The following is a 16,680-nucleotide window of genomic DNA, read 5'->3' on the forward strand; positions in this document are numbered from 1 at the left end:
CAGTACTTTAACAGCAGGATCTTTTGAGAAAATCTAAGGAGGATGGAGAGGGAGGGAGCAAAGTGTACACAGAGGGGAGGTGGGGTATTCTCCATCAGTGACTTCTAACATGCCACACCCTCATTGGAGCCCCAAGGAAGATCATGTAGCTTAGTCTTCATGGCCCTTTGAAAGGCTACAAGGATTGGAGCAGATCTAAAGTGGGTGGGGTTCTGATTGATTATTTGTTTCTTACTTTAACTTCTTAATTGCTGCAGCCTGTTCTGATTCCTAGAGAAATTTTATTTTAACCTTGATAATGCCTAATAAAATTCTATCACCTTCTTTCTTCACTAAAGTGATGGTGTTGATGATAGTTGATGAGAAAGTTGAGATGGGGATTTTTCTTGAGATTAGATCTCAAATTACTAAAGACATTGTTAGAACTATAAGTTCCAGAATATATATGGCTAAGTAGAAAGAATTGTGGTTGGAAGTCAGTGGATACATCTTTTACTGTTTTACTAGAGGTAAGACTCTAGTTTAGAAGACTCTTCAGCATAAAACAAGACATTAAAAGCCCCATGGGGCTGAGATACCAATCTATGTACATGTCACTGTAGCTTAGGGCAAACATGAGAAAGCTTCCTGAATAATGTTGAAGTTTGCTTGCACATTATAAGCTAGATATTAAGAGAGCTTACTATTTCTAGCTTCTGCTTGATAGGCATCTAATAAAACCCAATTATTTATTGTAAACCTTATTTGCTTTGCTGTGGAGAATGACATTTAAACTTTGCCTGCTTTGCCTATGGAGCAGGGAAGCTCCTAATATTTCTTTTGATTACCCTAAGGATATCTAAGAAGCCAGAACAAAATGTGAAAATCATATTCAATATCACCCAACAAGAATCCTCAAAACTTCATCAGGTTTCCAGTAGTGGTGGGTTACGACCGGTACTGCGCATGTTCATGTGGTAGACGCCCGGCCCCGTTGCACCGTACCGGTTGCAACGGGATCCAGAACCCACCACTGGTTTCCAGTCATCATATTCTGAAATCATCATATTGTACTAGATCTCATAAGCATACAAAAAAACAAGGAAGCCTTTATTTGAACAGCTATGATTATTACTTTTCTAATTTCTAAAGATATTTCTTTGTTACGTTTTTAATGTTTTAATGCTGGAAGCAATACAAAGTTGTTTGTTGCAAAATGGCAAATAAATTCAATAAGTAAATAAATAAATTGAAATAAATAAAATGTTCTGCTGTTATCCTCACATCTCTAGAGTATGTTGGACTTATTTATATTTGGCTCTTCATAATATTTTTGCATTAATTTCTGTATGAATTTAGTTACAGGAAAATTTCAGGAATTGTAATCCCTTTACAATTCTCGTTCTCTCTCATTCTCCCTCATTCTCCCTCCCTCCCCTATCCCACCTCTTTGTTTTTTCACCCTCTTTTTAAAATTAGTCTTTATTCTACTTTTCTGGTGCAAATGAAGGTACTGCATGCATAATGTATGTATGTATGTATGTATGTATGTATGTATGTATGTGTGTGTGTATGTATGTATCCATCCATCCATCCATCCATCCATCCATCCATCCATCCATCCATCCATCCATCCATCCATCCATCGGGGGATTCAATTTTTTTTGCTACCAGTTCTGTGGCTTGGTGGGCATGGCTTGGTGGGCATGGCAGGTGAAGGATTCTGTAAAATCTCCATTCACTCCCCACTCCAGCAGACGGATACTGCAAAATCCCCACTTCCTGGACTGGGGAGGCAGAGAATAGATGGGGGTGGGGCCAGTCAGAGGTGGTCTTTATCTGTTCTCTGGTAAATAGTAAATTTTTACTCAAAATTTCCGCTACCAGTTCTCCAGAACAGGTCAGAACCTTGAATACCACCTCTGGTATGTATGTATGTATGTATGTATGTATGTATGTATGTATGTATGTATGTATGTATGTATGTATACCTTCTTGATATAGGGCTGGTTATTACAGGGACTGCCTCACTCCAATGATCTCTACCATCCTATCAAGAAGGCCAGTCAGTTTACTTAAACAATCTACAGGCCATAACAAAAACCTATTTTAAAATATGCAAAGATGACCTATCCTTTTAAATCATAGCCCTCAGTGTCCCTACATAAATTAAAATTAAATTGCTTCCTTATCCTAATTACACCAGTTAGAAACTTTGCCACCTCTAAAGTCACTCTAGGAATTTGATTAGAGAAAAGATATGTAACATAAAATTGATTTGAATGTTCAGGAAATGATGTTAAAATAGGATTAATCAGATCATTATGCAAATTAAGATTAAAGCTATAACACAGAACATGCTTCATTGATTCTATATCATGGTTATTATAGGACACATTCGTTTGGAGGAGGCGATTCCTTTATAGTTTCCTCCTAGTACTTTGGAGTGGAGGAAATCAGACTAGGCCTGTGATGGTGAACCTATGGCACACGTGACCGAAGTGGCACATGGAGCCATGTCACCTGGTATGCGCGGCATCGCCCGTTTCTCTTCCAGGTTTCTGGCGTGCATGTGCATGTGATGATCAGCTGGCCTTCGTCCGTGCAGCAGTGCCAGAAACTGGAAGAGCTAGTTTTCCATTTTCTGGCTTGAGCAGGCACACCAGCCAGCTGATTGTCGTGCACATTTGCGCGCCAGTAACTGGAAGCCTATAAGCCCAGCATGCATGCAGATGCCAGAAACCAGAAGTTCATTTTTTGGTGTGCGCATGCCCCCTGGGCTGATCCTCTTCTGGGTTGCAGCCCTGACAAGCACACACACGCTCGCGCTTCCTTTTCAGAACTCCAAAAGGTTCAGTATCACTGGCCTAGGACTTAGTCCTATCAAAAGCCCATCTATATTTAAATATGGAAATATTTTAAAGGTAAGATTTAAGGTAAAAGTTTTTGCCTTAACTTATTCTAAACTATCCTGGGGAATAAGATACTCAACTGTTACTTGAATCCCGGTAGACAATATCTAAAACCTCTATTCAATTTAAACGTTTGATCAGAAACAATTTAAACTTGATAACCATATCCAATCAATATCTATAATGTGGGTTGGACAGCATCACCACCAGATGGATTCGTAACTGGCTGACCAACCACACTCAGCGTGTAGTCCTCAGTGGAACTGCATCTACATGGAGGGAGGTATGCAGTGGAGTACCCCAAGGCTCTGTTTTAGTCCCAGTACGCTTCAACATCTTCAAACTTGAATATTGGGCACTACCTAACAAAATGAAATTCAATGGTGAAAAGAATAAGGTTCTACATTTAGGCAAGAAAAACGAAATGTACAGGTACAGTATAGGTGGTACCTTCCTCAATAGTAGTAACTGTGAGAGGGATCTTGGAGTCCTAGTGGACAACCATTTAAATATGAGCCAGCAGTGTGCAGCAGCTGCCAAAAAAGCCAACACAGTTCTAGGCTGCGTAAATAGAGGGATAGAATCAAGATAACGTGAAGTGTTAATACCACTTTATAATACCTTGGTAAAGCCACACTTGGAATATGGCAATCAGTTTTGGTCGTCACGATGTAGAAAAAATGTGGAGACTCTAGAAAGAGTGAAGAGAAGAGCAACAAAGATGATTAGGGGACTGGAGACTAAAACATATGAAGAATGGCTGCAGGAACTGGGCATGTCTAGTTTAATGAAAAGAATGACCAGGGGAGACATGATAGCAGTGTTCCAGTATCTCAGGGGTTGCCACAAAAAAGAGGGAGTCAAACAATTCTTCAAGGCACCTGAGGGTAGAACAAGAAGCAATGGGTGGAAACTAATCTAGGGGAGAAGCAACTTACAACTAAGGAGAAATTTCCTGACAATTAGAACGGTTAATCAGTGGAACAGCTTTCCTCAGAAGTTGTGAATGCCCCAACACTGGAAGTCTTTAAGAAGATGTTGGATAGCCATTTGTCTGAAATGGTATAGGGTTTCCTGCCTAGACAGAGGGTTGGACTAGAAGACCTCCAAGGTCCCTTCCAACTCTACTATTGTATTGTATTGTATTATCATATATTGTCCACTAACAGAGTTATTCAGAAACTAGTGTAGCTGTCTAAACAGATTAGGGCCAATAGGCTATCAGATATTCTAAAAATATGTAATTTCAACCATAATTTAATAGCAGCCAACGAGGTTGAAATTGAAAGAGGACATAAACTTGTTTCCAGTAACAAGACTATATTGGGGACACAATGTAGGACATGAAGCCGAGCATGAAGGAACTGGGCTTGTAATGAAAGATGATCAACTTCATTCCTTTAACCCAGATTGCTGCCTATATTAAAACAAAAACTGAGCCACTGCTTTAGGGTTTAGAAGTTTGAATTATTTTTGAGGGCATGTTCATTCTCCTTGGAATTAAAACATTTAAGAATTGTTGGCCTGGAGGTGTATGCCTTCTTATACCACTTATACAATTTGAAGAGTAGGTGGCTGCCATGGCAAGGGGGCAGGGGATGGCACAGGTAGATCTTGTATTCCAATTGTGCCAATTCCTGGAGTGGGAGACACTCCCCACCCAAATGGAGTGTGTAAAGGGCTCTTGTAAGAAAACATTTACAGGAAGGCTTTTTTCCCATTTTTAAGTTGATCTCTTTATTTTTATTTACTATTTATTTATTATTATTTTTCTACTGCCCATCTCCCTGTAAGGCTTACTACTTATAGAGAAAGTAGAAAAAGTAATTAAAACATTTAAACTATACAGATTAAGATATTATATCTATACTATAGTAATCATTGGTCTCCAAAATGGCAAGGAATCATTTATATCCTCAAAGGAATGATTAAGGAAATAAATACTATCAGGATTCATACAATTAGATTTAAATAAACATTTTCCCACACTAGAGCTGTTATATTACTGAGGATTATTAAAGTATTATAGGGTTTAATGACAAAATGTTTTAGAGTTATTATTTAACAATGAACTTAATACATAAAAAGATCATTCTTAATATTTCTTCTTTTTTTGCCAAGATAATTTTGTACTTATTTTTTTATTTGGAAGAGGGAAGCAGGATTGTATAAAAGTCATACTGCCTATAATTTCAGTATGCTTCTTTTTTGACAGATGTCGTTCTGAATCAAATCAAGGAAACCTTTTAAGTAACAGTGATGCAGTTCCACTTTGGGTAACTTAATAGCAGAATAATGCATCCTAAAGCAATGAGATTGAATCAATACAGGCCCTAAAATGCACTAAGATGATTCTTGAGAGCACATTGTATGTTTTAAACTGCTGGTTTTCTCAGAATCTAATAGCAACTTAGTACACCTACGCACTGCACCCTACCATTTGCAGTAGGGTTTATACTTTCTAATTCAAATAAAGCTGGTTGATGGAAGGATTTTTTTTTAAAAAAAATGATGGAGATAATGTTACAGACAGGATCAAAATGAAGAGGACTGCTCTCTGACCTCAGTCTAACTTGGAACCTCTGAACAAGTGTATATACCTTTCTTGAAATCCAATCATAAGCAACTACATTTGAACCACACAGAATTTAATAAATATGTATTCCAAAGAACTAATTCCAGAAAAGAGGCCGATTCAGTTGAGATCTAGTTTATATAGGACTAGACTGTCATGGCCAACTCAGACTAGGAAGATGAGGAAGATCACCAGACCAAGTGGATTCACCTGGAAGAGCTGCCTAACAACCAGGAGAGGCAACTCCTGTATTGGTGGACTCAGGAGGCAAGGAGGTGGAGCTAATGCCTCTCCCTCAATGCAAGGGCCTGTTGTGAGGAGAGGAGGGCTGAGCAAGGATGCTCTGCAAGGCCAGAAAGAACTCTGTGCTAGTAAAGGAACAAATCCAGACAATGCTATTCCTATATAAGAGGAGCCAGAAATGGCTCAGAAATCTATTGGTGACCACTCTCCATTTACCTCACCATTATGCTCCTCAATTCCTCTGCCTTCTTGTTTGTTCAAACCTTTTGCCATTACAGTCTTGTCTGAACATCTTTTTGGTAAAGATGTAAGACTTACCTATGTGTCTATGATTTCCATGCACCAGAACAGGATCCAAACAAACCAAGTAACATCTGTATTAGTTTTTAGAACTTGTATATGGCAACTTTTTCCATTTTTAAGTCTTTCATGAAAATGTTTAAAAACTTATTTTCTAGTGCAATTGTTTCTGAGTTATTGAGGAAACTTGTGGTGTTTATTAATAAAAAATAAAATGAGATTCAAATCCAGTCCAAATATTTGTAGGACAGAAATTTTGCCTCATGGGAGTTAACCTGACAATAATTAAACATATAACAGGTGTGAACACCAACAGTGATATACCAGAGGTGAGTTTCTGTCGGTTCACCCCAGATCGGGTAAACCGGTAGTGGTGGCGGCAGAAAGCTCCACTCAGCTGCCCAGTGATGAGCGGAAGTGTGGTTGCTCCCTTTTGGTGGTGTGGATTTTGGTTAGGGAGGTTTGGATTACCAGCAGGAGGGAGCTCGCATTGCAATCTTCCATTTCTAGCCTTGGAAATATGGGTGTTGTTAAACTCATGGGAGCTTTCTTTGATATAGGTATAGTTACTTGTTCTGACCCCCTCCGTATGGTGAGTCACGACGACACAAGATTACTGCTAGCCAATTTATTCACAGTAAATTAACACACCGACAAGACTTTGGCAGCAACCCAGACTTCCACAGATAAGAAATACACACAAGAGCTTCTCCAGCTTTAGTATAACGGTTGTGTCCTGCAAAATGTCTCCTCCCAAAGTCTCTTTTTTTTCCCCCCGGATAAATTTTTTGTTTAAACACATAAACACATCAACAAAAACAAACACATAACATTAAAAACAACAATAAGTTCCATCGTATACAATACAGCAGTTTCGAATCGTTTTCTTTGCAGTTAGTGTTTTCCCTACTATACATTTCTATCTTTCATTCATAATCTCCTTATTCGTTATCCATTTGTATGTACATTTCTTTATTTATTTAAACTTAGCTACTTATGACCAGATATTATTTACCTATATTATGCTAAATATTTTTACTAGGAACAATAAGTTCCATCGTATATCATACAGCAGTTTCGAATCGGTTTCTTTGCAGTTAGTGTTTTCCCTACTATACATTTCTATCTTTCATTCATAATCTCCTTATTCGTTATCCATTTGTATGTACATTTCTTTATTTATTTAAACTTAGCTACTTATGACCAGATATTATTTACCTATATTATGCTAAATATTTTTACTATCATTTGTTCTCTTACATACAGATTATAGATATATCAAAGTCTCTTTTTATATATTCTCTTGGTAGGAGCCTAATCACAACTACCTGGCCCCAATTATCTTCTATATCTCCGTAGTTGCTGCTGGCGCTTATCTGTCCGTCTTTGCCGGGCGTCCAGGACCAGCTCCCTTTGCTCCTCCCCACTGCTCCAGGGCCTGACATCTTTACCACTGCTCCAGGGCCTGACATCAGGGACAAACTCCCTTTGGCTTTCACTGCTGCTCCATGCCTCAGGCGCCTCCTGGTGGCCAACCAACCTCCCTGGTCCCTGCTCGGAGTCTGAACCCTGTCCAGGGTCCTCCACATCTTCCAGAGACGACTCATAGGGTCCCTCAATATCGGAGTCTGTGGGCAGCTCCAATGGCTCCTGCTGGGCCACAACAGTTACTATATGTATATACTACTATAGTATAGGTCAGGAGTCCCCAAACCTGTGGACTTCAACTCCCACAATTCTCCAGCCAGCATAGCTGGGAATTGAAGTCGATAACTGTCTGGAGAATTCTGGGAGTTGAAGTCCACAAGTCTTAAAGTTGCCAAGTTTGAAGACCTCTGGTATAGGTTCTCCTGCTTGAGCAGGGGGCTGGACCAGAAGACCTCCAAGGTCCCTTCCAGCTCATTTATTCTAAAGCTTATAAAAGCTCCACTCAATGCTGGTCACAGGTGGATTTTCTTTTGGTAGGGTTTATTTATTCACTTAGCAAAGGCTTAAGCCAGATGTGAACACACACATATTGTAAGTATTCTGATTTTCAGAGCAGAAATGGCAGAAGCAGAAAAATCAAAGAAGAAATGTAGACAATATAATGTGGAATATCTGAAGTATGGATTTATACCAGCACCATCAAACCAGCAGCTGCCATGGTGCCTATGTGAAAAAGTATTTTCTAATGAGGCAATGAAGCCTTCCAGACTGAATGAACATTTGAAGAAGGCACATCCTGACAAGGCAGACAAGAACCTAACTTTTTTTCAATCACTTTGTGACAACTTGCAAAAGCGCCCAACACTGTCATGCATGTTTTACAATGCTTCCCAACAAAACACTGATCGTTTGCGTGCAACATACAACATTTCATTGCTGATTGCTAAGTCTGGAAAGCCACATACTATTGGTGAAGAATTCATCGTACCAGCCATTAGTGAGGTTCTGAGTACTGTTTTGCATAAGTCACCACATGATATAATTAAGACAATTCCTCTCAACAACAATTCAGTGCAAAGACGCATAGATGAAATGGCTGAGAATGTGGAAGATGTATTGTGCAGCATACTAGCGACAACAGACTTTGCATTACAGCTGGATGAATCAACTTTGCGAGGCAATGAATCTTTGCTTCTTGCTTATGTGCACTTTATTAAAGATGAAAGTTTGACTCAAGAGTTGTTATTTGCGAGGCAACTAAAAACAGATACTAAAAGGGAGTCAATATTTTATGCTGTTGAGCAGTTTTTCAAAGACAAGGACATTCCACTTACCAACATACTAGCTTGTGCAACTGATGGAGCACCATCAATGACAGGTCACTACCGTGGGTGCGTTGCTTACTTGAAAAAAGCAATGCCAAATGTCTTTACCATTCACTGTGTCACTCATCGCCAACATCTGATTGCAAAAACCCTCAGTGATCGCTTGCACAAGTCATTACACACTGTCATTACTGCAGTTAACAAAATTTAAGTACATGCTCTCAATGATCCACTATTCAGAGAGTTCTGTGTTGAGAATGATGAAGATTTTGATTGTTTGCTGCTTCATACAGAAGTTCGTTGGCTATCAAAAGGCAACTGTGTGAGACACTTTTACAATCTTTTTGACACTGTTGTGGAGTTTTTTGAAGACAAGAATGCTTTGCTCAGTGGTGAACTCAAAGAGATCAGGCATGACATTGCTTATTTATCAGAACTATTTGCAAAGTTCAATGAAGTGAATTGCAGTTGCAAGGAAATGAGCTCAATCTTATTAAGGCCAAATCTGTCATCTCTACATTTATTTCAAAGTTAACTCTATTCAAGTACAATATAGGCCATCGTGAGCTATACCAATTTCTGAGCTTGTCTGAGCTAGAAGAGAAAGGTGGGATACAAGAAGATGATCTTCAAGTTTTTTGTGACCATTTGGACTTGCTGCATAAAGATATGTCTGAGCGATATCAGGATCTTCTTTTGATGGAAATTCCAGATTGGGTGATAAATCCATTTTCAGATACTGAGGAATATGGGGTAGTGGAGGAACAACTCATAGAGCTGCAAAAAGACATTGAGCTGAAGCCAAAGTTTAAGAAATTGTACCAAGAGTTTTGGTTACAGAAAGAAATTTCTGATCACTATCTTGCACTATGGTTAAGAAACTCCTTGTTGCATTTCCAACATTGTATTTGGTGGAACATGGCTTCAGTGTGGTCATCCAACTTCTCTTCAAGCAAAGAAATCGACTCCAGATTACTGAATGTGGTGACTTAAGACTTTTGCTAAGTGACTTAAAACCAGACATTGGAAAACTGGTATCTCTTCATCAAGCCCATCCATCACATTAAGAATTTACTAAACAGTGAAGTAGTTACTAAATTTTACTGAGTTTACTAAGTTACTAGTTACTAAGGTTCTTGATAAATGACTATCAGACTTTGAAAACCTGGTATCACTGGATCATGTTCAGCAATTTTGTTGAATTAACATTACTAAAAAGGTTTTAAAATTGGACTTTGAATAAATGTGCAATTAATTGTTACAGTTTTGAATTTTACTGTTACTATCTTCATTCTGTCGTGCAAACTGCCCAGTCACATGACCCCCCAGCCACGCCCACCAAGCCACGCCCACAGAACCGGTAGTAAAAAAATTGAATTCTACCACTGGGTGGGGGGCACTGAGGATCAGTTTGTAGCACCAAGGGGGCGATGGACTGAAAAAGTTTGGGAATCACTGCTTTAGCCTAATAAGAGTGTAGCCCAAGTCACTAGATTGTGTCAAGGGAATTAATATTTATAAAGGATTTATCCTTCTTCCTAACCTCCCAGCCTGCAAAGTTCCATGAGACCAACTTCAGGCTGGAGGGATTTTGTAGTTCAAGGTATCAGTCACAAGCAATTATTGAGTTCAGTGTACCATAGTGGCCCTTCAAAACACTACCATTTCTGAGACCAACAGCAGGAAGAACGTTGTCAATCATATTAAAGGTTTGATAGAATATGAGGGAGGAAGCTAAGCAGTGGTGGGTTTCAATTTTTTTTAGAATCTCTTCTGTAGGTGTGGCTTGCTTTGTGGGAGTGGCTTGCTGGCCATGTGACTGGGTGGGAGTGGCTTGCCAGCTGTGTGGCTGGGTGGGAGTGGCTTGCCAACCATGTGACTGGGTGGGCGTGGCCAACTTGTAAAATGTGGTGAAACTCATTTAACAACGCTCTTGCTTAGCAACCAAAATATTGGCTCAGAAACTGATTTGAAACATGCAAGTCTTAAAGCTGTCAAGTTACAAGACTCTTGCACTCCTAACCCTTTAGAAAAAAAAACCAGGGTTGTTCAAACTTTAAGACTTGTGGACTTTAACTCCCAGAATTCCTCCTCTCGCTCTTCATCTTGATGAGGTGCAGACGGGTGGTGGGAGGGAGCTGGAACCGATTCTAAACGGCACTGTAGATTTGTAGAACCGAGGTTAGAACTGGCAGGAACCCACCCCTGAAGCTGTCATGGAGATCCGAATTTCACCAGTAATTTGGAGTAAGAGCATAAGGGATAGTTCTAATGGTTTCCTCTATCATATTTTCATCATTATTGGGTAAAAGAGGAAGGACTTCCAGAAGAAAGATGATGTTTTGCTGCACTTATAGCAAATGATTTACTGTAGAGAAAGATTTAACCACAGTGAGATTTTTTTACCATTGACTCTTTTGGGGCATTTATTGTCTGAACTTGTTCATTCTTACATGTAAGCAAAGAATAATTCTGGAAAAACTACAGGTGAGCCTCATATTATTTTGTTAAAAACTGAGCGTAAACTGCAAGATCTTATCCAAGAGAGCTACTGAGGTGAAGGTCACTGGGGCCCTTGCTGTAAGATACTTTAACAATATCCTTCATTCAGAATGGGAATGGAATAAAAGGAGCAATCTGTCTGACAAAGTGCAATTTGCAATGTCATTGAGATAAATTACCCCAAGGTTTATGTAAAATTAACAAAAGCTAACTTATAAGGAACAAGAAACAAATGCCAATCCAAGTTTTGTTAATTTGGTAGTGGACAGATGGGGCAAAAGTGAAGCCAAAGCTGAACAATGTAAACTCTGTGGATGCTTGCCTTAAGCATTGTCGTCAATAGGTGTATTAGTCTCAACATCGGTTGTTAGCTGAATCACAAGAGTTAATTACCCAGTACATTCTTTTGAGAGCTCCTTGATATAATGGCTTGACCTATTGCTGAATTTGAACAAACTGGGTTTATAACAGGGTACATTAAGAACTGTAAGGAGGATTTGTTTGTTTCTAGACTTTCTAAATTATCAGAGGAATTTCAGTCATCCAGGATTTTGCTAATTCACTAAACCGGGCTGTTGCTTGCTCATGAATCTTGGCTCGCAAAATTTAAGTCTTTGCTTCTGGATTTGGAAGGCTGTTTGCCAAGCTGATCTACAGTTTCATTTTCTAAAGTCAAGTTCTATGAGCAGTGGTTAATCATACTTTCAGGAGAATACAGTTCTGTAAAGTTTTGTTTCGCTGCCAGACTAAGTCTGAGTTACTTGGGTTTAATAAGTTTGGCTAGAAAAAATACATGTTGGTTCCAATGAGAGTCCAGAACAGAGGATTGTATTAATGGGCTTGCAACAACAGAGAAACAATTTGTTGATTGGTTTTCAGTAAAGAGCTCAAAGAGTTGAATTTGAACTGTTCTCCATCGTTCATCATCACCAGCGCCATCAAAATTTGTTGTTAGAAATGGTAAGCCCAATTTTTTTATATATGTTCTTCTGGTTAATACAATTTTCTAATATGTATTGCAATTAGTACTCTGAGGCACAGATTGGCAAGCAGTGAAATAGATAAGAATCTGCAATAAATTAATTTCCTTTATCTGAGCAATTAGTAAACAAATTTTATTGGCAGTAATATGAACGAGTTTGTCAGACTGTATGAAAGAGACTTCAAAGTACACACCCATCCCCTAACAGCATCATTTTCTCTTCTTCATCCCAAGACTGTTAGGAAGGGTATGGCCCAGGTCCATCAACTTGCAGAGCCCAGGAAGAGTTTGCTTTCTGTCATGGCACATGGTCTTTGGAACGTCATAATCCCAAAATTTAAGTTGGCTCTGATCCTGCTGGCTTTCAAAAAGCCCTTATGCCAAAGCATACAGTTTATTGATGTTGCTGTACCAGGAGACGCCAGAGTTGAAGAAAGAGAGCTGGAGAAAATCATGAAATATCGCAGCCTGGCCATCGAAACTACACATCATGACAATGAATCATGTCCTTCATTCTCACAGCGACATTGACAAGCTCTACCTACCAAAGCAAATAGGTGGGCATAGAATGTTGCAAGTACATCAGATAGTTGAAAAAGAAAAAAGGGCTTTGGAAGAATATCTGAAGGACAACGAAGAAGATGCACTGAAGTTAGTATGCAAGGAAGACTTGATGACTACTGGAGAGACCAAACTGGTCTACAAGAAAGACCAAATGAGAAACAGAATGGAGGCATGGGAAGATAAAGCACTACACAGTCAGTACATTTAAAAAATAGTAGGGAAAGTATATAATAAAAGATCTGGGAATGGCTAAGAGCAGGAAAGTTAAAGAAAGAGACCATGGGATTAATTCTAGCTGCACAAGACCAAGTCTTAAGGACAAATGTATACAAAGCCAGAATTGAGAAAACAGCAACAGACAGTAAGTGCCACCTATGCAAAGAAGCTGAAGAAACAGTGGATCACCGGGTAAGCTGCTGCAAGAAGATTGCACAAACTGACTACAAGCAGTGGTATGACAAAGTAGCAACAATGGTATATTGGAAGATCTGCAAGAAATATCATTTGCCTGTAAGCAAGAACTGGTGGGACCATACGAAAGAGAAAGTCATAGAAAATGAAGAAGTTAAATTGCTCTGGAACGTCAGAATCCAGACAGATAGGCACCTGCCACATAACACCCTGGACTTAACAGTTGTTGATAAGAAAGACAAAAAATTCTGCATAGTGGATGTGGCAGTGCCTGGAGACAACAGAAGAGAAGAGAAAGAACTGGAGAAGATAACAAAAGACAAAGACCTACAAATAGAAATAGAACGACTATGGCAAAGGCAAGCAAGGGAAGTACCAATAGTAATATGCACCTTGCAGTCCCAAAACAACTGGAACATCACTTGAACACCATAGGCATTGACAAATTTCCCATCAGTCAATTGCAGAAGGCGGCTTTACTTGGAACTGCTTCCATCCTGCGACGATATCTGTAACACTATCAAACATCCAGATTTGCCTATTCCAGGTCCTTGGTAAGGACTCGATAGGTAGACAAAAATGCCAAACTCAGACTGAACATCTGGCTGACTGTGCGATGATTAATAATAATACATAATTATTTAAAAGAAAGGAAATTTCCCTGAAAAAGGTTGATGAATATTTAAAAAAATACAATTGATTGAAGAGAAAAACTAAAACAATTAATGAATGAACCTGCAACAATAAAGGAAATTGATGATGTTATAACAAATAGGGAAAGCACCTGAACCAGCTGGTTTTCCAGCTTATTATTATAAACCTTTTGAACATGAATTGTTACAACTGTTGCCATACACAATGAATTTCATTTTACAAACTGTAAATATACCAGCCAATTAAATAGAAGAAGCTCAAGGTTTGACCTCTTCAAAATATTATTGCCTGATATTATTATTCAGTAATTATTATTATATATGATAATTTTAGTTGAGAGATTTTACAGGATTTTACAGGATTTATTGAAGATCAGGGTGAGGTTTTACCTGAAAGACAGCTGAGCAACAATATTAGAAATGTACTGGGATTTTGGTATACTTGGAGAAACATAATGAAAAAGAAGTCACTGTTTTTTCTTGATGCATAAAAGACCTTTGACAATTTGCACTGGATTTTCTTGTTTAGAATTTGAGGTATTGGTGAGAATGGAGAAAAAAATATATTTCACAAAAGGACAGATAATTGCGAATGGGGAATTTACAAAATCTCAGGAGACATTCAAAGGTACTAGACGAGTATCTCTCACCATTTTATCAGAAGTACTTAATAGAAATTTAAGTTGAGTTGAGAGAATTGCTGGAGTAAAGATTAAACGAAACATGTATAAATTCTAGATGTATGTTAATAACCTGATGATAATCTTTGAAGATCCTATAGAAGGAATAGAAATATTAATATAAAAACTAAAGTGGGTCTTATCAACAGGAATGACGAGACAGCATACAGAGAGGAGGTGGAGAAGTTAACGAACTAGTGTAAAGCCAACAACCTGTCTCTGAATGTAGACAAAACAAAAGAGATGGTTGTTGACTTCAGGAGGACACAACACGACCGCTCCCCGCTGAAGATCATTGGCTTCTCCGTGGAGATCCTAGAGAGCACCAAATTCCTTGGTGTTCACATGGCGGAGAATCTCACCTGGTCCCTCAACACCTGTTCCATAACAAGGAAGGCCCAGCAGCGTCTTTACTTTCTTAGGAAACTGAGAAAGGCACAGCTTCCACCACACATCCTCACAATCTTCTACAGAGGGACCATCGAAATCACCCTGAGTGGCTGCATCACCACCTGCTTTGGGAATTGCACTGTTTCGGATCGCAAGACCCTACAGCGAATAGTGAGGATGGCAGAGAAGATCATCAGGGTTGTTCTTCCCTCTGTCATGGACATATACACTACACACTGCGTTCATAAAGCCAGAAACATTGTGGCTGACCACACACATACATGCTCTTTACTCTCCTGCCATCTGGAAAAAGGTACAGAAGCATTCGGGCCCGCACGAACAGACTGTGTAACAGTTTCTTTCCACAAGCCATCAGACTCCCCAACACTCTTTTAAGTTCTTAGATTTAGAGCTATATGTAGTTCTGTGTCCTGCTCTTTTTCTTTTTTATCTATGTTGTCTAATGTAGCACCTTGGTCCTGGGGAAACGTTGTTTTGTCTCACTGATTACTGTACTGTATATGGTTGAAATGACAATAAAACCTACTTGACTTGACTAAAGGACTTTGAGGCGATGGCTTTGAAATTAACAAATAAAAGATGAAGATGTGAACCAAACAAAAAACTGATTTTAAGATTGAGGTGGGGAAAGTGAAATACTTGGGTATCACTATGACTATTATGAATTCTATATTGTACCAGAGTAATCATGCTAAAACTTGAAAAGAAATCAAGGACGACAGATTAAGATGGGAAAAAGTACAATTCTCATTGCTGAGGAGAACTTTTGTCGTAAAAATGAATGTTTTGCCAAGAATTATGTTTTTGTTTCAAACAATATCTATTTTGAAAATAGGTATTTAAATAATAAGAATACCATTTAAATAATAGCAGGAAAAATATATTTAGATTTAGCATTATTTGTCCAAATAATATATTGTCCAAACGTTCAAGAGAAAAGATTCTTAAAACAACCAGCATGGTTAAAATTAGTATGCCAAGTATTCTAAGATAAATTGGAAAAAAACCCTTTAATATCAGGGCACTTACGAACAACTTAAGTCTGTCTTGATATATAAACAGATGAAAGCAATTTCATGAAGAGCCAGCATTTAAAAAAACAACAACATTGTGCAGACATGTTTTTGCTGTAGTCTTTTGCAGGTAAGAAAAAGTTCTGGATTATTATTATTGGGTTTTTTTTGGCAGGAGAATGTTCTGATTTATGGACAAACAGGGCCAATCATATTACTATTAGGCATCATCAACTCATATCTGAAAAAGTTGCTTTTAAAACTGTTCAAGAGTTAAAAAGAAATGCAATTTATTGCAGAGTGATTCTTGTTAATTTATTCAATTTAACCATTTAGCATTTGGTTTATTTAGTCTTGCTTAACTGCCATTTCTGACACTCCACACTAAAAGGTTTTGAAGGAATTACAGTACCTTAGTTCTTTTTATATGAAGTTGGAAAAAGTTGATGAAATTGATATTAGTGTTTACATGTTTTTTGAAATAACGAGCTTGAATATCCTGTTCTGGTTAATCAATAGAGTGTATGTAACATTAAATACTGTGTAATTAATTTGGACAGCAAACAATTTGTTTCATGTATATTGAATACTTCTCAGTGTATTTAATAGAGGCTGGTTACATTCAGCTTTTGAAGATATGACTCAACACAAATTCATATTATTTTATTTGTCTTCCAATTGGTGCATTATGGCTGACATTGA

At 38.3% G+C, this 16,680-nt stretch overlaps 1 protein-coding gene and 1 pseudogene across 1 annotated transcript; both read left to right on the plus strand.

Annotated features, from left to right (window-relative positions):
- Nucleotides 1-8,055: 8,055 nt before the first annotated feature.
- On the plus strand, nucleotides 8,056-8,973 carry LOC148048216 (zinc finger MYM-type protein 6-like). The gene has a single exon (XM_087708259.1). It carries the CDS (start codon nucleotides 8,056-8,058, stop codon nucleotides 8,971-8,973), a length of 918 nt encoding a protein of 305 aa, XP_087564385.1.
- A 3,763-nt stretch (nucleotides 8,974-12,736) lies between these two features.
- LOC148048217 (uncharacterized) lies at nucleotides 12,737-13,736 on the plus strand (annotated as a pseudogene).
- Nucleotides 13,737-16,680: the final 2,944 nt, after the last annotated feature.

Source organism: Thamnophis sirtalis, unplaced genomic scaffold, assembly GCF_051295495.1.
Source record: "Thamnophis sirtalis isolate CommonGarterSnake01/CBP01778 unplaced genomic scaffold, rThaSir2_p1.2 scaffold_3, whole genome shotgun sequence".
NCBI lineage: Eukaryota > Metazoa > Chordata > Lepidosauria > Squamata > Natricidae > Thamnophis > Thamnophis sirtalis.